Source organism: Dermacentor andersoni, chromosome 2 (genome assembly GCF_023375885.2).
Source record: "Dermacentor andersoni chromosome 2, qqDerAnde1_hic_scaffold, whole genome shotgun sequence".
NCBI classification, from domain to species: domain Eukaryota; kingdom Metazoa; phylum Arthropoda; class Arachnida; order Ixodida; family Ixodidae; genus Dermacentor; species Dermacentor andersoni.
This window is the reverse complement of record NC_092815.1, coordinates 86,787,909-86,812,022: the sequence shown is the minus strand read 5'-3', so window position 1 is coordinate 86,812,022 and position 24,114 is coordinate 86,787,909. Positions and strand designations below refer to the sequence as shown.

Below are 24,114 nucleotides of genomic sequence, written 5' to 3'. Positions count from 1 at the left end.
TCTTTAAGGCAAATGTAGAAGGTTTAACGCTATAAGTGAAATGTCAACGATGCCAAGTCAGTACTCTAATATTTGCATGTTTTTTCATGATACTTGGCAACCTTTCAGTCAGCACTGAACCAGCCCAACCACAAAAGGATCACAAATATTGGATGTCTGCTGTAGCTGCACGAAGCTGAGTTTTGCAACACTGCCTTTCAATCAATTAAAGTATTATGCAACCTTCTGAAAGGCTTAAAGAAACACAATAAGGGAACCTTACCTGTTCCCGAGCCCATAGACCTGAATCTTTAGAGGGGGCCTAAAACACTTTGTCAACATTTTTGTATTGTGTTCATAATCTGTCATAAAGGCTGCTGTGAACATGCGAGCCACATATTACTGCACTGTATGCAGCAAGGAATTTACAATCTAGCGTCAAAAAGAGCAATTGCTTGCTTTTGCTTCCACAAAGCCATCATGCGGAGTCATCGAACCCAGCTGGCCCATCAACACTACTGGCAAATTTTGTGTTCATGAAAGCATTCTCAGTTGCCAAATAATTGCCAATTTGGAGTTAAATAAATGAAAAATATGTATGCTAGCGATTTCAAAATGACTGAAAATTAATTTCATCTTGTCACTGGGCGTAGCTATGTCTGCTGCGTGCGGCCTCTGAGATAGCAGAGGCATGCTGTGTAGTGTAGCCGACTGCAGCCACCATGACACTCAACTTTTGAATGACGCTTTGTCCCCTTGGCTTCTCCACTGTGTAGCTTCCAGCACACTAGCGGAGACAAAGAGAGATAGCAAGGTATCAGTCCGATAACTCCACTTACAGTTGGATTCACGAAATTTTTTAGGCAAGAGATTCGCAAAGAAAGGAAGGAAGGAAAGGTAGGGAGGCCAACCAGACGAATGTCTGGTTTGATGATTCACGAGAGGCCCTTTAAAAGTGAGGCCGTTCTAATATCAGAAAAGTATTTTCAGGGCCCTTGGACAGTAGCTGAAGCAAAACAAGTGTCTGCAGACATATCTGGGATTGGCATTTCCACCTGCCAATTGAGGATTCAATGTTCTTTATTACATTTGTAAACTGGCACTTCGATGAAAAACAGAGTATAGCTTTGGAAACGGCACTGCTGGTCAAAGTGGTGAAAGAGCACCATTGGAGCGTTATTTCTGTACAATACCTCTGTATGTGTGCTTTAAGATAGCGCTAGTCAAAAATGATGATGGCTCAGGCACCGTTGGGGCTTCATTTCTGTACAAATCCTTTATACACGTGCTTCAATATAAGTGCAAAAATATAATACACATCTGATAGTTGCTATGTAACACGAGGCTTCTTGTGCCTTGCAATTGTGACAAGCTCGGTGTGGTCAGTCTAAGCATGCTCTTTGCATTGCTTGCGAAATGAGACAGCTTAGAGCTGTATCACACAGTATATGAAGCGTCCAAAACACTGCTTCAACTTCCTTGTTGCAGTGGCCCCCAGGTAAATAACTTAATAGTACGCAACACTACTTCAAAGCAGGATCAGCATCGAGGAGATTACTCATTACTTCGGGGGCTGCAATTTTGTAGCGATGCCTTTTTCGATGCTAATTCCTTTCGGCACTTTTCGCGTTCAGGAGTAGTTAAGAGATTCCCTGCGTGGAGCATCAAACATGGCCACTCACGAACACGAAGTGCTGAAAGGCATTAAGATCGGGAAAAGGCATCGCTACAATATCGTGGCCCTGATTTTTCACTCCTACTGGAAGTTCCCAGCTGCATATTGTGCTCGTAAGTGACCCTACCTATAAAGCAATTTTATATGTCCAGCAGAGAACCGTAATGATGCTGCACATGTGGCTCTCCACTATGCTGAGAGCAGAAAGGAGATAGACTTGTTAAGAGAAGGGTTACCTGCACATTTTAACGGCAAGAAATACTGTAAAGAGGGCTATCTGCACAACTTAGAGGAACTAAAACAATAATTAACGTTCTTGAAACATATAGGAAAGAAAATTCGCAAGCCATTTGTGGCAGCCTAAATTATTACACTTTACTTTTAAGCCTTCACCAACCATCCTTATAATCAGCTTGTGGTAAAGAAGAAATGCTGCCAGCAGATGTCTTCATGTGTTATCAACTGTCTCCAGTTTATGAAAGCATACTCGCATGGATTGCCAGCAGGAACAAGAAGACATAATGCACTGCTGTAGTTAACGAATCTGTGTCTTAACTGCACTTCACTAGCAATAACGCACATGTATCTTTGCTGGAAACGACCTGCTTTGAAGTAGTTGTGCTGTGCCTTCCTATATACACACGCGCATAGGTGTCCAAGGTCATGACACCGCAGCCTCCTTGCCAGGCCGTGAGTCCAAGTGTGGCCGCTTGGCTGGGCTGCTTGGGCTGTCACTCGGTCGACTGCTTGCCTTAGTGGCCTTTGGCAACACTTCCCTACTGTCCGTGAGACCATTAGCCTTGGCTGGCGCAGGCAAGATGAGTCGCAAATTGCCGTGCACACCGTTCGCTGTTGATAGACCATTTCTGCGATGTGATGGTGGTGTAGTCTTCGAAAACACGGCAGCCTTGCTTCCAGGTCTCTGTCCACTGGTCATCACACGACTAGCTGTTGGGCTGGAACCGGGCGTGCGGCCAATCCAAGCCGCTGGCTGGTTGGAACTTGCCCCACTGGACGGCACTTTCTGTTCAACACCGGGTTTGATGCCAGTAGCACGAGGCGTGGGCAAACAAGGAGTGCACTCCATGCTTGCAGGAAGTTTAACAACTTGTGGGCTCCTTTGTTGTTGGTTTTGTGGTGGTTGTTGACTTTGTGGAGTTTGCTGCACTTGTGGCAATTGTTGTGATGGCTGCTGGCCTTGTGGTTGCTGCTGGCTTCGGGATGGCTGCTGGCTTTGTGGCAATTGTTGACTTTGTAACGGCTGTTGGTTTCGTGGTGGCTGTGGGCTTCCTGCTGGTGACAAACCACTGACATTGCCAGTATAGCTTACAGCACCCTGTTTAGACCTAGCATTTTCTACACGCTTGTTTGAAGAAGTCTCAACAGGTTGCTTTGCAGGAGAGCTTTCACGATTCGTGCTGATTGGCCCAACTGGCTTTTGAGAGTCTGCTGCTATGCCAACAGCAGCAGTGTCCTTGTTGCTGAGTGAAGTGGTATTCTGGGAAAAACCAGAATTGACACGGTTAATTGTACTGGAGCGGTTAGCACTACCATTGCCTGTGTCACTGCAGTTACCACTTGCGGGGTTCACATGGCTAGGATTGGTGGCACACACTGCATTAGCATTCGCACTGGCACTACTGGAAGGAGCACGTCCCCTTTTACTTGATGCAGAGCCAGCTGGTGGCAGGTCACTGGTCTGATGGGACGCAGTGGATCCGATGAAAATGCTTTTTCCTTCATCTGGTGGCACAGGGACCGCTTCATCTGCCTTTGAGCTCGAACTCATGAGTGATGGTGGTAGCACAGGAAATCGGTACAGCAACCGCATGGGGGCATTCTGTAACAAGTCAAGAGTAGAGAAAGACGACTTGGTGTAGGGCCAGAATGGCAAAGATGTACTGCTGTTTGTTTATCTTGTGCTTGTGTGGCGAGGGGATAGGTGCATTCTAGTACCTGTTTACTAATCTTTCAAGAGAGAAAGACTACGAGAAAAGCAACAGGAAGTTTGCTCCAGTAACGCTACTACAGGCTTTAGAGGAAGCTTTAGCCCGAGCCCAACTCTGGTGCCGCCTACTCAAATACATGTAAAACACAGGAAGACTTTTCTGAGATAACGACTGGGCCAATTTTAATGAAAGTTGTTGCATTTGAAAGAAAAAATTAAGTTCTAGTGACTGCTGGAAGTGGAATTTTATTTAGGGCTTGAATATCTGAACAGGAATTTTTAGAAATTGGTAAGCTTGAAAAAAAAAAATAGACAAGAAATTTCCAAATTCACAGCTTTGCACTAACAGATACCACAGTTCTGTAAACTGCATCTGTTAGACCATCCAAAGCAGACAAATTTGATTTCTAACTTAATTTCTTAAACTTAATTTCTATCTTACGCGAATTTGTTACACTTCTTACAAAGGTGTTGCAAAAGTTCTACTCGTATATTAGTGGTATATTTGAAAGCTTTGTATAATACGTCAATTTTATCCGTTTTAGATGTGGTATTAGATGCAATTTACAGAATTGTGGTATCATTTTTCACTGCCGAGTTGCAGAATTGTAAACTTGAGTTTCGTATTTTGAAAACTCGCAACTTTCAACTCTTCTTTTAACGGCCTAGATCTAAAGTTTGCTACAAACAGCCACTAGATATTAACTTTTTCTTTTATATGCAACAAAACTCAAGTTTGGTGCAGTGGTTGCGGTGAAAAACAATTTCTCCTTTCCCATGTATTTAGACAGCAGCCTCTAAGCTAAAGCTTCCTCTTAAAGCCAATTATAAGATGAAGAAAGGAAGAGCTGAGCAACAGAAACTGAAAGGATAAGTTAGTGGCACGAGAAATGCCTACAGGATTTCAATGAAGGCTCAATTCAGCAACTCATTTCATTTCATCACAGCTATAAGCAGCAACAACTTTCCTGGCAATGCAGTGAAAGCTGCTTAAATTTAGCAGACAGTACCAGAAGTTCCCAAGGAGATTAGCTTGTAAGCAGAAGTGTTTATAGAATGAGAAGCACAGCAGCTGCTGAAAAATGTGCCATAGCATTCGAAGACATTCTTACCCTGCGCCAAGAGTAAATGTAGGCAAGGTCCATGAGAGCATATTCATCCAGGAGGTGGTCATGCATGTACATCACATCCACCTGCATCCACAGAGAATGAGCACTAGATTAGGCTTTGTTAGCACCACTACATTAATCATTGGCCTGCGAGATGGCAGTATTGTAAATCCGAGACATCAGTGCCGTGTGGCTCACACACATGCAGCACATGTGCAAGCTAGCCTTTGATAATTTTACATCTCTGCAGCTGCATGATGCCAGCTGAAATGCTTGAAAATTATCACCAACCAGCAGAAGAACATGCTCCTTGTAGTGGGCACCACACATGAAATCCATTTTCTTGACTGGAATGGCCATGATTCCAGAAGAGCACACAATGTTATCCAGCCAAAAATATATTCCTGAATGCCGTAACCTACGCTAAGTGTTTCTGCAACTTACAAGCACTTTAAAGGGCCCTGAACCACCCCTCGGGCTTGGTGAAATAACATGGTCCGCGAGCAAATTAAGCTGCTGTGACCATTTCAGCCAAGTTTTGCTGTTGTACGCAGTGCGTGAAGCTCGCAAGATTGACACCTGCAAGGCGGAGCGTTGTGGGCACGCCCCACTGCGTCGTAGCCTTCGCAGTGCAAGGCATTGAAGAAGGAACGGGTGCACAGTGGAGGCCATGTTTGATTGCCAATGACTCTGCTTCTGCTGAATGCATTAGAGTACTTTCTGGGGAGAAGAATTTCTGAAATAGCCTATTTTCACTTTAAATGCCTTTTTCTACTTTGATAAAATGTGGTTCAGGGCCCCTTTAAGTAACCATGCAGCCGCAAGATAAAGCCTATATAATGCCTATAAAAAAAATTTTGGCATTTTTAACTCCCAGAAAAAATCCTTTAGGTAACTAATTCAGAAATTCACTTAATCTGAATATTCTTCAAACTTTACCAAGGTTGCACTGTACACATTTGAAATAGACACAAGGACTGAATAGCACTAATCTCATTAAAATCTATATATATAAATAAACAGATAGAACCCCCCCCCCCCCCCCCCCCCCCAATTTGCCAACCTACATTGAGGTACAACTGAATATTTGTGAACTGGTTAACAATTGATCCAGAACAACTTGCATGTTAAGAAACCCCAGACATAAAGGCTGAATAATTATAAAACTCTTGTTAATAATGGTGTTTAAGTGACTAAAATCTATGACCTCCTCACAGTGCACCAATAAATATTTGACACACACCAATCACTACTGGCTACTATGCACACTATGCTTGTTCACCCAAGATGCCCAAGCATATTCAGGGCCTCCTTACGGTGAGGCAGAGGCAAAATAGTTTTACTGGCCAAAATGAATACCTAGCAACTTCACTAAACAGGCCAGTTTTCTACTTGCCTCATGGTTCTTGGACAAACCAAACTTTGCCCTCAGGAATTTCTTGAGGTGGCCCACGGTAAATCCACCAGGACAAAGGAGGTACCGGTGGCTGCCTGGAGGCTGAAAACAAGTGCTCCCATCACACAGAAATTCATTACAATGCATACTATTTTGTTTATGCCTATGCACACTTTTCAATGGCTATTGGCCCCAGAAATTTTCAAACTGCATCGACTCAAAGGAGTTGTATTACTGCTACAGGTCAAACTTCATTCATCTGACACAAGCACTTGTGCTGCCACCACCTCAAGCTACAATTCCCAAAAGTGACTAACCCTAACAGTTATCTTAAATATGCAAAAACCACGTTTTCTACAGGGTTTGTGTACACGATACTGAAATAACGAACTATGATTTTAGCTATGCAGAAGTTACTGGCTGCAGGGTTTTAAATGTAAAGCATTCATTGGCAAACATTTGCCACCTTTACAGTAGTCGAACCCAGTTATATCGAACTCGCAAAGAAACGTGTGTCAGTTCGATATAGGGCATAATTCAATATAAGCCTGCTAAAGAATTGGACTTCACAAAAGCACATACCATTTATAAAAGCACTTTAGTTGTGAAACTAGCTTAGTTTCGGATGAAATAGTCCTGTATCTTCTGCTTGGGCAACTTTGCGGCCTGTGACAGCACACACTTCACATTCGCGGGAACGCGCCGGACTACACTCCATTCCATACATAGCAATCAACGCTGTGGAAGCTACGCAAGAAGTTCGGTCAAGAAATATTAGCACTTGGTGCGTTTCGTTCACACTTTGCTGTGTGCCGACAGCGTTCGCTCATGCAAGCATGCACAGGAGGCTCCTCGCGACGGGTTGAAAAAACACCGAAAAGACCAACAAAAATTAAAATGATCTAAAACAATGCATTAGCAGCTGTATACCACAGTATGTTTGTTTCTAAGGATTAAAACTTGTTCCATTCAATGCTGAGCCTACATTAAAGAAACAGTTGCGCACAATTGCAGTAAAAAGAACATCGAACTATATAAAAATGCCAACGAAGCCACTGAAAGAAGTCTCTCTAGCCTCCACAGCATTGACTGCTATGTATGGAACAGAGTATAGTGCGAGTGTGCCAATCACCTCGGAGGAAGCAGGCTAAGAATCGTCGTTGCTTTCCTCCTTGTGCCTGCTTTCACTTGTGCTCAGTATGATGTCGGTAATGTAGACTTCGTTTTCGGGCTCTCCTGTGGTTGCAACACCATCATCCACACTTACAAACTCGTCGACCGTTGATCCGTCAACGGCCTCTGGAAATTCTGACAGCTCGCACCGAACTTCGGCAACACCAGGCACACAGAAGCTCGTCTGAAGCGGTTTCAGAAGAACCACTTCTACACGGCCGCCTCGACGTCTTATATATGGCCGTGCATACGCGTCAGACGCCACGGACACCAGGTCGTTTGTCTGCTTTAGCCCTAATCTCCCCCTTAGAGTGCCCCTCGGAATCATGTACACTGTGGTGACATCCGACTTCCCACCTCATTCAACTCGGCTTATGATTTCGAGCTTCATGGCGAAAGGCAAATTCTGCCGCTTTGTGTTATCCACCACAGTAACACTGTAGAAGAAAGCCCACAAGGCGCTTACACAAGGAACGAGAAGAGCGGCGACAGAACTCGCACAACGAGGGTACAAGAGCCTCTGATTGGCTGTTTGGGCAAGCGCTGCGGGCGGGTCAGGATCATTTTCTGCAGGGGGGTGCCGACGGCTCGCCTGACGCGGCGCGGTCGCAGTAGGGAGAGCGGGTGGATGGAGCCACGCCACCAGGTTAAAAGGCTTTTGGAATATGTTGGCGGGTTTCCCTGCCGCATCAAGGGAAAGCCAACTTCGGGGGGCATTCTTGTGCCACTTGACGTTTGATATATTGGGAGTTGCTGCTATTTTTTTTCGATGTAAGTGTAATTTTTCTATATATATTTATTGTAACTATACCATGTTCAGAAATTGCTTGATATACAGGATAATTTGATGTAAATGGGTTCGATATAGTCGGGTTCGACTGTATCTATTTATCTAGTTGCCTACGTCTTGGTCGTTTCGTTAACTTGGTATGTACCAAATTTGGCATAGCATGACAAGAGTACATGACGAACACGATAGGTCATGACATGTAGGTAATGAAATAGCTGCCTACGTCTTGGTGCTCTCATGGTCGTTTTGTTAACTTGGTAGGCTCCCCGAGGAGCACACTACTTAGCATAACATTGATTCCCACAGGGCGTGGGATCTGCCAGCTTTTTGTCATGGCTTTGGACTGATGATTGCTGTTGTTGCAAGAATTGCAAGAAAATAAATTACTTTTACAAGGTAAATATAGTTTATATTATTCTTCAAGCACATCATTTATAGCATGGTAATGTGAACAAGCTGTTCACTAGGGGGAACCTAAAACTACGGCTTGAACGCATATAAGATTTCAATAGAGTTATGCAAAACTCCATCGACTCGATAGACTATTGGTTTAAAGAACTCCAAAATGCCTGTGTGGTTTTTACATGAGAGTTAACTTTGTTGAGCACAATTTTCAATGTTTTTCTTATAACGCCCATTTTTTTGATAGTGCACACTTCAATTATACAAGTGATAGACTAATAGCAAAGCAACACAAGTTCACTTCAATGCCTTATTAAGTACAGTATTTATTCTAATCTAGGCCGATTGTTTTTTTTTTGTTTTTTCAAATAATCATATACCAAATTTTAGGGTCGGCTTAGATCCGAGAATTAAAAAAAAAGAAAAAAAAACTAGCCAGTTTATAATTGAAAATGATACATATCGTGCATAGTTAGTGCCATCTAGAAAAGTCAGTATTGCAGCTGCTATTAGCCGCGCCAGTAGCTGTGTGGTATTGGCGTGCAGTGTAGCCCATAGCATGGCACTGTAATGGCACCGAACAGCCGATGCTACTATAGTGCCGCTTTCAAACGAAAAGTTGCACTAGCCGCAGAGACATTGTGAAACGTTCAAGCCGGGCGGCACATCAGCATCGATGAGAAAAAGGTCCATCGTTGGAGGGAGCAACGGGAAACACTTTTTGTGGCTGCCACAACAAGGAGATGACAGCGATAAGGAAAATAAGTGCGCGATAAGAGAGAGCTGTTCACCAAGATCGCACCGCGTTTTGAAGCATGCGTGCGAGCCATGCTGTACTGTCTGCGCATGCGTGGGTGCATGGACGCAAGGTTTCGCGTGGTCTGGGCTGTAGCGACGAGGCTAGCAGCGATGATAATGTAGAGTGAGCTTGGCATGTTCATATTAAATAAATGCTTTTCTCATATTGTGAACGCTGTCCTCACTTTCTTGTTCGGCCTACATTCGAGGTAATTTTTTAAAATTTTTTCTGGCTTTAGAAATTCGGGGGGTCAGCTTGAATCGAGGTCAGCTTAGATTCAAGTAAATATGGTGTGTCAGATTGTGTATACCCCGAAATTAGTGACACAGTTGACTCCTAATGATTTGACCCATGCAAAACTGCAAAATTTAATTGACATACAAAAGGATGAATTAACAAACAGCAGTAAAATGAATGAATTCATATCTAAGTTGCTTACAATAGCCTATAATGCATTTTTGTTTCTTGCTCTTGAAGTGCAGCTTAACCGGCACAAGGCAGAGAGAGCACACATGCTTAACCCTTTGACTGCCAAGTTCTTTTTTCAACTGCTACACATCCCCTGCAATTTCTTTTTCCTTTGTGTGTTGGTTCAGTGGACATTTCATGCTAGATATAAGCTACTCTTTTGTCACCATTTTCTTCAATTTTAGTATTAGTAAACAGTTAATAAATTTATTGGTCTGCCATAGTCCAGAAGGACGGATATGCCAGGCTTGTCATGGCCATGGCTACCCTTCCTATACCCGGCCTATGTTTTTTCCTTGTTGACTCAACACATGCTACAAAAAAACTAGTTCAAGTATTTGTCAATCTCTTTGCCTTTTAATGTGCAGAAAGACCTGCCACACTGCTTGTTTTGCCATAGCTGCTGAGACACAGTGACGGAGCACTGAAACACTTGCTCCTCCTGAGGGATGACTGGGGGACGGGAAGGTATTATGTAAGTGTCTACCTAGCAGTCATGTCCATTTCATCTGCTGCTGAAGTTCTGATTGGCTGGGATGGGGGGACAGAAAGAGATGGGCACCCCCAGCCAATCAGCTGCAGAATAAATGGACACGTCCACTAGGTGGACATCTACAGAATACCCCCCCACACACCTGCAGTTAGAAATTTAACTTTCAAGGTTTTCGCGAGTCTGGATTACCTCTTGATAAATGGCGAGTTATCTCAGTAGTAGTAGTCAAAGGGTTAAAAGCTACTTCCGCATGACATGACATGAAACAAGCATGAAGGAATGGCTTCACAGGCAGAATGAACATCAGCCACTAAAATATTTAAATATATTTAAATAAAGCAGCTTCACGCCTAGGGAAGCAGTAGCGTCTGCTGAATTTCGTGTTTTTAAGCTTCTAGTAACTGCTGCATGCATGAGGGGGTGCCGGTAGGAGTTGAATTAACTGAAGCCGGAAGCCTTTGAATTCAAACTAAACAAGTGTTCCATCCACAGCAGTGTATGGTTTTTCGCTGGGACTTTCCAGTTTGAATTAAGCAAAACGTTGAATTAATGGGAATCAATTGCATCTGCTTACAGGCAGTGGGGAAAAAAGAAATACAAGAGCTAAATAAATGCCAAATGAGTCTACAGTGGAATCTTGATAAATGGAACTCGCTTAAATGGAACCGCCTCTTAAATGGAACACCATCCTCATGGTTGGTTGGTTTTGAATTCATGCAATTGTATTCAGCTTTGTCTCTCAGTAAATGGAACTCCTGATAAACGGAACTAATTTCCCTGGTCCCTTGAGCTTCAATTTAAAGAGAGTCTACTGTGCTATGTAACCCAGTTGGATAACTGGTTTACAATAACAATGGATACCACAATTGGATTATGGTAACGATGTTGGATGAGACGACCATATCTTTCTATGCGCTGCTTTGGCAAAATGCTCCACCCCATATGCAACTTACACTTTCCTGGCTTTCAGGTAGAGGAGGCCCCAGCAACAATGGTCGAATGGGCAGAATATCCCTGCAAATGGAAAACAAGCACTTGAACTTCAGTTCAGTAGTAGCAAGGCAGAGATATGCCTGCTAAAGCGTGCACTGCACTTTCTTGCCACCTATCTACACTGCATATTTGTAACACCTTATACTTAGTTTCATACATAGCAGGCTACAAAGACTTACTGTGCGCATTGCAACCACAAGGTAGTGCGTCACATACGAGAAAGGTATTAGGTACATGCTGTGTAATTCAATGTAAAATTAAGTCTCATACTCTTAAGTTGCGAAATATAAAGTATTTATTACATGAAATACATAGATCTAAACCTTATTACCACCACATGAACAAAGTAACACGTTTATATGACCAGCAGCCACAGCGCATCACTGTCCTCACAAGTGAAAGATAGTATGTCACCTAACAGAAGCACAAATATGCAGGAGTAATAAGTGATGTGATGGAAACTTGTGTCTAAAAGTTGCAGCTGTGATACATAAAGTAGTTATTTCACAGAAAGCATTGCATTGCAGATCACACTGTGAATTGCTCAGAGTGAGACTTCTAGGGTCACACTACTTGCTTAGGTTCCACAGCGTTGCCTGCTATGCGTGAAACGGAGTATAGACATAATGCAAAAACAACTCATTTTATGCCCCAAGTTGCACCTACCTAGGCTATGAAAGACCCTGTATTGAATGGTGTTGTATTAATTTTGGCCACTTCGTGACCGTCAATGTATGCTAAGATCTTGGTAAGTAGACATTTATGCACTCCCCACCAATGCTCTTCAAGACCAGAAATCGAAGCAGTCTTCTTGTGCTCCACAACTGAGTACTGCTGTCATTGAGATACCAAGGCATGTAAAAGAAGTGCTTTTGTGATGGACTAGGAATCTGCCATCCTCTAGCGTGCTACTAATTTGTGCTCACACCCTCATTGTCACCATGAATGATGTCGAACTCCCCACCACCATGTTGGACGGATGACTAGTAGCATTCAATTTTGTTTTTGACAGTAATGATACAGATAAGGTTTTATGCCCCAAAGTCTTTATGATGGACTAATTACTGTATTTTATTCTATATAATTCACCTCATATAACCCGCACTTCCAATTACAACAACCTGCATACAAAAATCCACAAATTTGTAAGAACAGTCTCTATTTGCAGATGCACGACTCGTCCATGTATCTTTCGTCAATGGATCTGTTGCCCAACTCTTCAGTGACGCTGATCTTCAGCTTCTGCTGCGCTGTAAATGACTGCCATTGATCGCAGCTCACAGCACAGCAATTTGAGTTATGGTTCGCTGGCATCACGTGCTCTGTTTGCTAGCTGCTAACACAGCCAAAACCTAAAATGGCGACCCGAAAAGAGGAGGAGAATAGGCGACCACGAAAGAGGGGAGCTCCAACACACGAGAGTGAGGAGAGGGTGCAGTTTCCTAGGAGATAACAAAACATCGCTTTGAGGTGTGGCTTCATGGCATTGTGGCAGGCATTGCCATGAAGCCAGATCTCAAGCTGAAATTTGCATATAAAAAGCACCCTGACTTTCCTCTTAAATTTTTGGTGTGTCATACACGCAAAAATACCTTGGCTATTTTAAAACATCAAATTAATTGTGACAATGTGCGGTCTTTGTAACATATGCCAAAATCTCTGGATACAAGCATGCTTGCAGTCCACTCCAGTGGAAAGCATACACAGAGGACAGAAATCAAACCTCTAACCTCATGAGCAGACGCAATGGAACACCATAGCATTCCACTTGACCTTCCTATAGCTATTGCATTGCACTACACTCTTTAGACGATTAGTGCACCTGTCAAATATTGTTATTAAAAATTAAATTGTGGGGCAACGTCCTGAAGCTGCATGGTAGGCCATGATAGATGCCATAGTGGAGGTCCCCAAATTAACTTTGACAATCTGGTGTTCTTTAAAGGGCCCCTCACCAAGCCACATAACAAACTTTGGTTATACGCTGGAAGTTATTACGCGTCCTTTAACGAGTGTTCTACCGCAAGAAACTTTCAAATTAGTCCCCTAATAGCAGAGATATAAATATCTGAAGTGCCCCAAACCCATGATTTCAGGAGGCAAGCGTCACTGCCAACATAGGCAACTCTCCACTTGCCCCCATCTAGCCTCCCCGAGCGAAATTCCTTCCCTGTGTTCTCGCATACCGGAGCCGGGGGATCACATTTTTGTTGAGTCGCGCACTTCTGACGATGGTCTCACATGCAAGCTGTTGCATCTGTCTTGTTTCGTGTGGCGGACGATTTTGCGTGCTCTGCACGAGAACACCTTATTGCGGTATAAGTCAGTGCCACAGTCACAAGCATTGAGGCAGACGCAAGCTGATCAAAGAGCATGATCGTGCATTGGAACCTGGTAGAAAATGGCAAATAGTTTTATTTCATGTGTACGTAACTGCATGACATGAGAACAAGCAAACAAAACAGAAGTCAGTCCCTCTTGCTACGACATAGTGAAACAAAGACTCACAGACATTCAGTTTGTAGGTTTTATTATTTCTCTAAACCTTAATTTGTCTATTGAAGCAAGAGATCAAACAAATAACTGATGTTGCCTTGAATAATTCTTAAGGTCATCTGTCACTGCGAGCGACGCCACAGCACTGCAACTTACATAGGCCAACTTGTGCAATTGGCGTCCTTTTTGGCTGGGAGTGCGTTGCCCACAAGGAGAAGGGCATGCGGCATTTGGTGTGAAATTTCAGCTCTTTTCGTGGCGCCTAGTGGCGTAATACTTTGCAGACACAATCATTAGCGTGCATTGTATGCTCTGCACTTGCAAACTCAAAATGGCTGAACCTGGTGAGGGGCCCTTTAAGGTGGAACAAAACATGGTATACAAGTGTTTATGCATCCCGCCCCCATCAGAATGAAATCGCTGCCCAGGAATCGAACCCACAACCTCACATTCACAGCAGAACACCATAGCCACTGAGCCACCATTGTGGGTAACAATAGGGAGTTTTAAAAATAGCATCCCCAAACAGCTTTCTGCACTCGAAAACGAACTCCTTTGTGCGTGTTTTACATTGGTTTTTTTTTGTACGCATGGCCAACAAACAGCCTTGTCTAACTTTACGTCTCCTATCTTTAATACTCCCTGATGCTTTATTGCCATTCTCTCAACATTTATTGTACATTTCGTTATGGATAACTTCCACCTAGCCCAACTTTTTAACTTTAACCTAACACACCAAACGCAGCTGTAGTGCAACCAAGTGATACGGAAAGTACAAAACAAATGTGCCAAGCATTGCCTCAAGGCCCAAGTGCTGGGCTGTAAGACAAAACAGATGTGCATGTCATCCAACACTTGCACAGCCTGCAGTCTTTGGTGGCAAATAGTTGAAACTGCACAGTGTCAGCACGCAACCAAAAAGCATTTTTGCTTGTCGACTCACCGGGCACTGTATTCCAGGGACACGCTGATCAAATCCTCACGGTTGAAGATGAGCCGCTCAACGTTGCGAACGTCTCCTCTTCCCTCGCTTGATATCGGCCTAGACGAGCGTTCTGTGGAGGAAAATTTCTTAAGTTATTGCAGGCCTAAACATGAGGGCACCACCACAATCAGCTAGCGTTATAGATTAAAGTAGCGATAACTTTTCAAGCGTATGTTCTGTGCCAGGATATGCTCAGCTCGGATCCCGTGCCTAAATGAAGCCAGCATGCAAGCCCATAGCATTTCAGCGAGCTCACAGCTCACACTACAGTGAGGCGTAAATACTATGTCACTTGTGGGTGTCTGCTAAATATGGGACAATTCCGCTCTTCCATAGCTTCGGTTTTCCAAGTTAAATTGCACGGAATTCATTATGATCCAGAAAGAAGCTTTTTGGATCTCTGAAAAGGGTTATGATCGGCTGACTAGCTTCAAATATTGCATTAGGATCAATCATCTTGACTCTGTACCACGCATGCTGCTTTAGCACAGTGCTAGTAATGCTACTGCCAGTAGACACCAACACCTCAGGTGGTTATGCATGCAAAAGTGACTGAAAAGATTACTAGCAGTATTTTGGACAGGCTCCACGTGATCGAGCAAGATGCTTTGCTCGGCTAGTTGGGGTGTTGGTATAATGGAAAGTAGCATAAGAAACTAGGAAAAAAGAATGGAGAAAGAACAGAGCGCAATATTGCCCTTGCGGTGTGGCTTCACGCCGGCGCAGCATGCACTGCCGCGCTGACAGTGATATTCACAGTGTTGTGAAGTCGCACATCAAGGCAAAATTCGCGTAAAGCTCGCATCCCAACTCCACTGTTAAATTTTTTGAATTCTTGGTGTGGGTTATGCACGCAAACATACGGCACTGCCTCACCTGGCAAACTACATCTTATTTCACATTCAAATGCAGTGTAATTAACTCTTTCTTGACAATGGTGGACTACTAGTCCCAATTATAAACAAGACGTACGACATCACCAGGAGCTGGTTCCGTATATAATACAATATCAATGATACCAATTGCACTTGTTAAATATACCTACATCTGAAATGTGTACAAACCATAACAGACAAAAGCAAATGCACCACTGTGAAATTGAGGCATTCTGCTTACTTATGGAGATTCCTTTAGGAGCGAGAAGTCATTAGTGGCTTTCTTGACCGTTCTTTTTAACGATGTTGTAGAGAGCATCAATTCGGAATTTGCAAATTTTCACCATCATTTCTTTACACCTATGTTGTCAATAATCGCTACACGGCACAATAAATGCTTTTTAAGTAGACAGGTATCCTCCAGGATAACGGAAGACCGAAATCTCGACCCCTTCAAAACTGCATAAGGCACTTATGCCCTGCTGAGAGAAATATCACATCAGCTAAGAAATTCGGATCATCCACTACAGCCCAGCACTGCACTTGAGTTATTTTAAACTAGAACACATTGTATTTGATGCATTCTGGCTGAGACATCTTAAAATTTGTATCACCCCGAAATTCAGATTAACCGCAATTGTATCGTAAAGATTGGACTGCATTTAAAATAGTGGCACTAATCCTGTGCAACACAGTAGCACCTCTTTCATATGTTTTGGGCAAAAAAACCTGAGGGAAGACTTTTATTACAAAGTATCTGGGACAATGACAACTTTCTGAAAGCCACAATACCTTCAATATATGCTAGATTCGCTTATAAAGTTATTGTAACATTGCTTGTGGGCTTAAGATTATAAATTATGCGAGCACCTTTTTTATGACATTAGAAAATTGCAAACACTACACATCCATGTGAGTAAATAACTATCTGCAATCTTAAATGCAGCTTGCCCTTTGTTTTATTTCCCTAAGTAAATGAACAAAGCATGATACAATTAATGAATGTGTTCAAGTAAGCATGTTGACGTATTCGGAATGACTGACCAGATGGGGGCAAGCTGGCGTAAAACTCCCGTCGTCTTCGCATCTCATCTGTTCAAAAAAAGAGGGAGAAAGTTAGCACAATGTGACTTCACTGCTCCCTGCTACTCAATATGTTGCAAAATTGCAAACCTGGAGCAACATTTCGTAACCACTCAGTGCAATAGTTTTTCACAATGGTGTGGCATTGTGTGCCTTTTTGAAGAGGTTAACCACTTGGTGCAACGAAGGCAAAGAAAACAATTGCAAGAACTGTTACGAAGTGCAGGCCCCAATTCTTTTTTATGCAAGATTCAACAATGGAGCAAGTGCCGTCAGTAAAACCTTACATAAAAAAGCTGCAATGGCCACAAACAAACAATCTTAGGGTAGCTCACAGTTGTATGCATACTACCGGCATTAGCCTTTTGTGGTTGTGTTTTATAACATTGCAAATACCAACACAGGCACCATATCTGCTTGATTCTAGTGCACTTTTTTGCTGGAAAAACTTATTTTGAAATGACACAAAATTTGAGTTCAAAACCAAAGCTGCAATAGTGACAAGCTACCATCATTGGTTAGCAGTAAGCTGTATTGACGTGTTGCCTACAAGCAACACACCAGAAAGAGAAATTTTTTCTTGCTGAGTTTCGGTAATGAATATGAAGTTTCTGGCTAAATGTCTTCAGGCAACACAGAATGAGAGGCAGCAAGTTTCATTCGTTGATTTAGAGCAGGAATGCTGGACGAGGAAGAAGTTTGGCACCCGACTGTTTCTTTTGAAAGCACGGTGAGTGGAGTGGTGTCATATCAGTGGTAAAGCAAATAAATGTTCACCTATGGCTCACACATGATGAGAACTGCCTACATAAATTCCAAACGAAGCCTTAAGTGGCCCAATGTGAAGCCCCCTTCAAATTTGCCGCCTAGGGCATCCCCCTTATTGCTGAAAATGTTTCCACGAAATATCTTTTCTTTTCTCAATGATTATGCTTATTCTTAACGTTTTTGCCCATTCAGATAGAATTCTTTTTTCAGGTATTTGTATGTGCTGTCATTAAAAGGTTAAATATTTTTGTAACCCAGAGCCTAGCTAAAGAGCTTCTACACCTCCAATTGACCAAAAACACTAACACAGAAAAATATGACAGCAGAGCGGAATTTGACAATGTCGACAACAACACTACGGTTGCAAGCACAAAGCCAAATGAGTCTCTACATTTTCAAAGAAATGCATACGATGATTTATGACTGCGCTACAACAATGCAATAAACAGGCTTTAAGGGATATGTGCTTCATATGTGCATATGTAAACAAGTAGTGGCCAGCAGATGGCGCCATGCGCCATCCACACTACTGAGGTTCAGCCAAAGTTTGCCAAACGGTGACTCCACTTGGTCTCACGTACAATAGGAACCATGCGCATGCATGCTAACTGATCAAGTTCGAATTATCCGACGAAGGCCAATTCTAGGATCGAAATAATGAAATAATGCCCATAGAAACGCAATGGCCCCGGCTGGAACCTTTGGTAGCAATTCAATTTGCCGAACTATCGAATTAACCGGAGTTGGATTAACGGAAGTCTGCTGTACCGCAAGTTCATTAAGCCACCATGCTCTACAAGGCATTTAAGAGGTGCGATATCTGAAATGGCATAGATGACACCAAAAATGTGATGCCATTGGGCTGTTGATAGTAATAAGAAGATAACTAACAAAACCTAACGGCAACAATGAGTGATGTCCACTGTAGCTAGGATGCAATACATTTTCTTTCCAAGTCGAAGCCAATCACCATTACTCTCATGAAAAACAAGTCAGTGGAATATCAAGGGAATCGCATTTATAATTTTTCGAAGTATGAAAGGTATGCAGCACAAGGAAATTTCCTGTTACCTTTATGTCATACTAATTACGGAAAGATGCTTCCTCTTTCTGCGCACTTAAAGCTGGAACAGTCTACCATACACCATTAAACTGTCATCACTTAGCACTCAAACATCAACTTAAAAATTATTTGCCGATTAACTTTGTATAATCTTATTTTGCTAATTTGCAGCTGTGTAATCAGCTATGATTGTGTGTTTTCTCTTTCTTTGCTTTTTTTGTGTGTGTCCTCAGTGTCTTGCTTATTTTTTGCTTATTCCATTTTTTTCTCTCTGCTCTGTATTCTGTTTTATTAATTTTTTTTATACATCAATTAATCAAGGGCCCCAGAGCAGTCTCTGGCTATGGGACCCTTGCCTGTACCATTTCTTGTAAATAATTGTATGAATAACAAACTGAAGCTGAAAGCCAGGGTGTTTGCTGCAATTGAGAGCATTGCATTTTTCATTTCCGGTCTTGACAACCGTGTGCATGTTACGATCAAGGGCTTAGTTAGAATAGAGTAAATGTATCTCAGGACATGGTCCCTGTAATCGTATATAAGTGAGCAAGCAGCGAGGCAAAAATGGGAACCATTAAAGAAAAAAAAAAAGAGAGTGAGAGAGTCTGAAACTGCGCACATTCAAGCAATCTTAGCCAACCATCAAGCAATCCTTAACCTCTCAACATAACTGCCCTTTTGCGAGGTGAACAATGCGGCAAGATATCAGCTCTCTGGATACATGCACCACACAAAACAAATGTTGGTAACATTGGTTGTTCTTTTATGTTTTGTTGTAGTGACATACCCAAGTCGCTTTAAACTGATACTACCACTCACTTCTGAAGAGGCCTGGGACCAATTTGTACACAATATCCTGAAGCGTCTGGTCTGACCTGCAAGAAGAGGAATTGAGCAATTTGCTTGAAAAAAATAAACGCATAAATAAAATAAGTGTCACATAGAGCAACACGTAGACATGCAAGCTTTGAGTCTCTATTTTTTTGGTCCTTTCTCTACTTTCTGTTTGAAATTATGTACAGCGAGCCTTGTACTCAGACTCTTTATTCAGTGTTCACACAATATGCTATTTCAATGGAATGAAATCAGTGAGAGCACTCTTGTGGCTTAAGTTGGAAGGAATAATGTGAAGTTTAAGAAGTTTGTTTTCCACACCTAAACAAAAAAAGTCACTGCCGTTACCACACAACCCCATAGTAATTCTGCTGAAGGTGCGGTAAACAAACATGCTTAAACATTATTTCTTTATCTGCAAGTTCTCTTTCCCATAAGTAGGACAATTAAAATATTGATGTCTAAGAGCAGGCGTGACTGCGTGCCACCAATCAAGCGAGGGTTGCTCCCAATCCAAAGGAATGGCTGCACTAGCAAAACTACATAGGTGTTCCAAGCCAGGACATGTCAGCCATGACAGAATGGTAGCTCCGCATGTCACCATTACAGAACAAACAATGTATTTAAACACTCGATGTGTTGCAGACAAAGAAGTGGCATAGATTTTGGAACAAGTTACCTGACATGTCTCATGAGAACTATGGCACAAAAAAATAAGAAAAGGAAAAAGAAAAATCTTTTGTGGCTACAGCGTGTATGCATCCATATTTGCAAGCCCACGAAAGAGCACTTCTTTCTGCGCACAGAAAGCACAGCATACTCAAGGTGTACTGGTCAGCTGCCATTAAAAACAAGACTAGGCACTAAAATCGAGTGAATGCATAGTCAGCTTTTATGCCACAGCTATCTGCAATCACTTGCTTCCATAAAATCTCCTTTGCCCATCTTGCTGCCTACTCTAGCCTGCTTTGTGATCTAGGAATACTGGCCACATTGCATTGGGCACCTCTTGGCTACAACCACTTACCGGATATTCAAAAGTGGCCGTGTCTTATGCACTTGAACGTCACAGACTGGACATAGTTTGTGCTTTTCAAGGTACCTTACGATGCACGTCTTGCAGACTGTGAAAAGAGAGAAAAGGAAAAATGCATGCTGTATTTTTGGACGGCTGTGGTGAACAGTACAAAGAACGCATGCATGCACATGCTCGATGTGGGAACACAATAAGTAAAAATGTCCCGTGCAGTTTACACAAAACTAAGGGTGTTTGAATATCAAAATTTTCTAATCAAATACAAATATTCGAGAAAATGAGCTTAAAATATGGAACAAAATATTTTCTCTCCTTTCTAAACAAAGTAAAAAAAGAAAAGGTTGCATAGAGTCTGCTTGGATTAAGAAAACAAAAAGAAGGTTGCTTAGATTATTTCATACATGCATTATGCAATACCATTCGTAACTGGACATCCCCTTATCTGAGGCAGTCATAAATGAGGACTGTTTTCTGTTGTCAAGTTGCAATGACTTATAAAACAAGCTAACAGCATGTTAGCAATGCATGTGAGTGTTGTCTCCATTGAAGGAGAGAAGTGTGATACATCACTCCGCATTGTTTTAAATTGGTATAAACATGAAAACTGGCCAAATAAGTTGGTTTGGCTAAATTGAGACAACTCTGTATATAGGCTGCCTAAGAGTGAGGCAATTTTAGTGAATTATTGGAAATTATTGAGCCAAAGTTATTTTCACCATCCCACTCAGAAAGTGGTGCCAGCTGCAGCTCTCATGCAGCTGAATCATTTGGAACAATTCTGACTTGCATCACTACCTCACACTGCAGACTCCTATAACAGTTGTTATCCCTTATATTTGAACAGAAACGAATATTTGCCAATTTTGAAATAGTGAAGACTATTTTATTCATATTTGAAACATTGAATATTCGCACAACCCTACACAAAACTAACCTTAGCTGCGCGTCCTGTGACTTCCACATAACCTACTATTTTTGCTGAATGAACACTTTAAGAAATCAAGTGAATCAACTGGTTCTGAATAGTGATCTATCAGGCCTTGCAGTTCTCTAAGCTTTCACATTGCACAGCTTTCATTTTCTCATGGTGCTCTTCAAATGGCTGTGTGGATGGGTGAATGGATGTGGCATGAGGAGATTGTAACATTATGTTCGCTGGTGTATTTATTTCTTGTCAGCTAATGAAATGGCTAACAAATTTTTCATGGATGAGTAAACAATGTTTAAGCAAAATGACTTAAAACGCAAGTTTCACTCGTGTCAGAACAGAGGCTAATAAAACAAAAGCTAACAATGGCATTAATAGACATCAGTCAAGTGGCACTACGTAAAAAGAACTTGTCAGATGATTATTATGCCTGAAATTGTTTTGCATGGATTGAAAATCGCCTATAAATCTAAATGTTATGAGAGTTGTTAAATTCACTTGAGAGTTACTTTGAAAATACTAAATGCACTGTCAAAGAAAGCAACCTTGTGTCCCTGAAATTGGAGCACTTAAACTTATGCTTTTATAAAGTAGCTTGTTACTAGAATCTGCAGGCCAATACAGTTTTTTACCTCCTGTATTCAGGTGAAAAAGGTTAACAATGGCTATGCATGCTTCATCAAAGGACATTCCACTGCTTATATTGGTGAAGTCAACCTGATTAAATATAGTTAGCTCGGACAGACATTCAAGCCCTTAAATTATTAAACATCCCTTCAATGAACTACACAGACATGCGGTTATGGCGCGTGTATTTCATTTCGCGGCATCATCTGCACATTTGAGGCCACCTAATTCTGAGGCCATAATATATATTTGAGGTTGTGCCGGCAAGAAATCTGAACTCTGAGGCAGGAAGTTTCGCACAAATGTTTTCATAAAGTGTACTGGTAGACGGATCACCGCCGCTTCGCGAGTGCAGAAACAAATTCAAGTCTTTCTGTGTTAAGGTTTCCGCTTATATGTTAACTAATGTAGCGCTGCCAACCGTACGTCCTGGTAAAAAAAAATGCCGGCGTGTACTTTTTAGCGATGATGTACAGTGCATCTCTCATACAAAGAAAGAAAAAAAGAAATCCGTAACGTGCTGCACGCAACTTACATGAGTGTAAACATTCAATGATGGTGGTCGCATCAACGAAGTAGCCGCCGCATAGGACACAGGTCAGATGGGGGTTAAGCTCGACCAATTTCTTCCGCCCCGCTCCCTGCATCTTGTCAATTCATTATTCTGCGTACGAAAAGGCCAAAATCAATAAGCACACTTCCAGTAGTTGAACCGGCGGGGGCTGGCCCGCCAGCTCCGTCACAGCGATATTGAGCGCAAATGCCCCCACGCTCTTCAGCTATTGGTCGTTATGACATCGCAAACATTGCAACAAAAGGAAAGAAAGAAAAGAATACGAGCGCCTTTTAAGCACTCTTTCAAATACCGAAACACATGGCGTGCCCAGTGGCTTTGTGTACGTATCGACAACGGTTAAGCAGCGCTAAAATTGAAAGCAATGACAGTGAGCCCTACATTCATGCATAGTCAACCGTTGATTGACAGCGCTCTTTTCGATGTCAATACTCATGGCGGTAGTTAAACGACCGTTGAGGCGACAAAGGCCCTTAAGGGCTTGTCATGTGCGGGTCGCTCATTACATGAGCATAACTTATTTATTAATAGTCACCTCGGCAACTCTAATTGAGCAACAAGTGGTTACTAACGCAGTATTGCAGTCAAAAAGTTAACAGTGCGAGCATCCCGCAGGTAGTGCCGCACGCTAGTTGGCTCGCGAAGTACCCAAGTCGTCTTCCACAGCACATCGCTTTAAGAGGCCTGTAAGGCTAAAGCACCACGTCTCCAGCATTCTTAATTATTGCCGGATCGGTAAAAGCGGCTCTAAACAAGGAAATCTGAAAGAAAACTCGTTAAGCCTACATGACGGAGCACCAAACAGCGTCATGCACGCAGTCGTCGCACTGGCGTCAGCGAGGCTGTCAAGCTGTCAGGTAACGCCACACACGCCGCGCGTAAATGTTTTCGTTGTACTCACCCTCACTTATGCGCCAACTCGGGTTCAAACGCGCACAAACGAAGAAAAACACGAAAGAAGTTTCCCTTTTGACAAAAACTGTCGCAAACCGAAGCCGACGCCATGCGCGGACGTCACGTGACCTCACTTGACTGACGCGATATCCGTGTTCCTTTGTATGTTTGTAGCAGTTCCATGTTCCATTGAACTACGTGCCCCTTTATTAGGAAACGTGATGACAGGATGATCCGTCGATTCGCACGGCAAATTATACAGACGAATGTCTCACCGTGAATCTACTGCACTGCAAGGTTTCAAACGCTACGTTTTTATGTATCGCACGCGTTGACTGAAACGCAGATTTATTCATTTTTGAATTCGTTGTTTCAGCAAGCTACTGCGCACATTTTTCACACTGACATGCGAAAACAGAACAAATACAACCGATGGCCGCAGCAAAATGCAGAATAGTTTTATTTCGGATGTGTCATGAACGAATGGGCGCCAATGGACATCGTGGTCCCGCTAAGCGATCCATTGCAACGCATTCATTATAATTCGGTATGACTTCAGTTCCAAAGGCTCAGTCGACAGCCGTGGTCGTGGAAACTGTGCAGCTGTTTCTGAAAAATAAGCGGTAATTAAGCAACCATGATATTAACACTACAATACTGATCTATAAATGCACTTCTTAAACTTACAGCGACATCCATCCATACGCGGGCGTCCTTATAATGCCG

The 24,114-nt window shown here is 42.5% G+C and overlaps 1 protein-coding gene and 1 long non-coding RNA gene across 6 annotated transcripts in view; one reads left to right on the top strand and one right to left on the bottom strand.

Annotated features, from left to right (window-relative positions):
• LOC129387621 (uncharacterized) overlaps window positions 1-19,363 on the top strand; it is a 28,734-nt gene extending 9,371 nt beyond the window's left edge. The window contains exons 1-3 of one of the 2 annotated variants that reach the window (XR_008614799.2): window positions 6,216-8,466; window positions 10,809-10,927; window positions 19,275-19,357. This is a non-coding gene — a long non-coding RNA (uncharacterized lncRNA). Of the gene's footprint in view, window positions 1-6,215; window positions 8,467-10,808; window positions 10,928-19,274 lie in introns of those variants that run through there. The other variant, XR_011892791.1, reaches the window with a different exon arrangement.
• On the bottom strand, window positions 1,017-23,997 carry LOC126541690 (uncharacterized). Of its 4 annotated transcripts, none has more exons than XM_050188577.3 (10): window positions 23,396-23,997; window positions 22,456-22,584; window positions 20,357-20,453; window positions 19,315-19,370; window positions 16,626-16,673; window positions 14,665-14,776; window positions 11,186-11,246; window positions 6,108-6,209; window positions 4,715-4,795; window positions 1,017-3,494 (listed from the first exon to the last, which is right to left on the bottom strand). In XM_050188577.3, exons 2-10 carry the CDS (start codon window positions 22,565-22,567, stop codon window positions 2,316-2,318), a joined length of 1,848 nt encoding a protein of 615 aa, XP_050044534.2. In that variant the 5' UTR covers window positions 22,568-22,584; window positions 23,396-23,997; the 3' UTR covers window positions 1,017-2,315. The 4 variants fall into 4 exon arrangements, with proteins under 4 accessions (XP_050044534.2, XP_054932815.2, XP_054932813.2 ...); XM_055076840.2 differs by lacking the exon at window positions 23,396-23,997 and adding an exon at window positions 23,281-23,303; XM_055076838.2 differs by lacking the exon at window positions 23,396-23,997 and adding an exon at window positions 23,067-23,232.
• Between the last annotated feature and the right edge of the window lie 117 nt (window positions 23,998-24,114).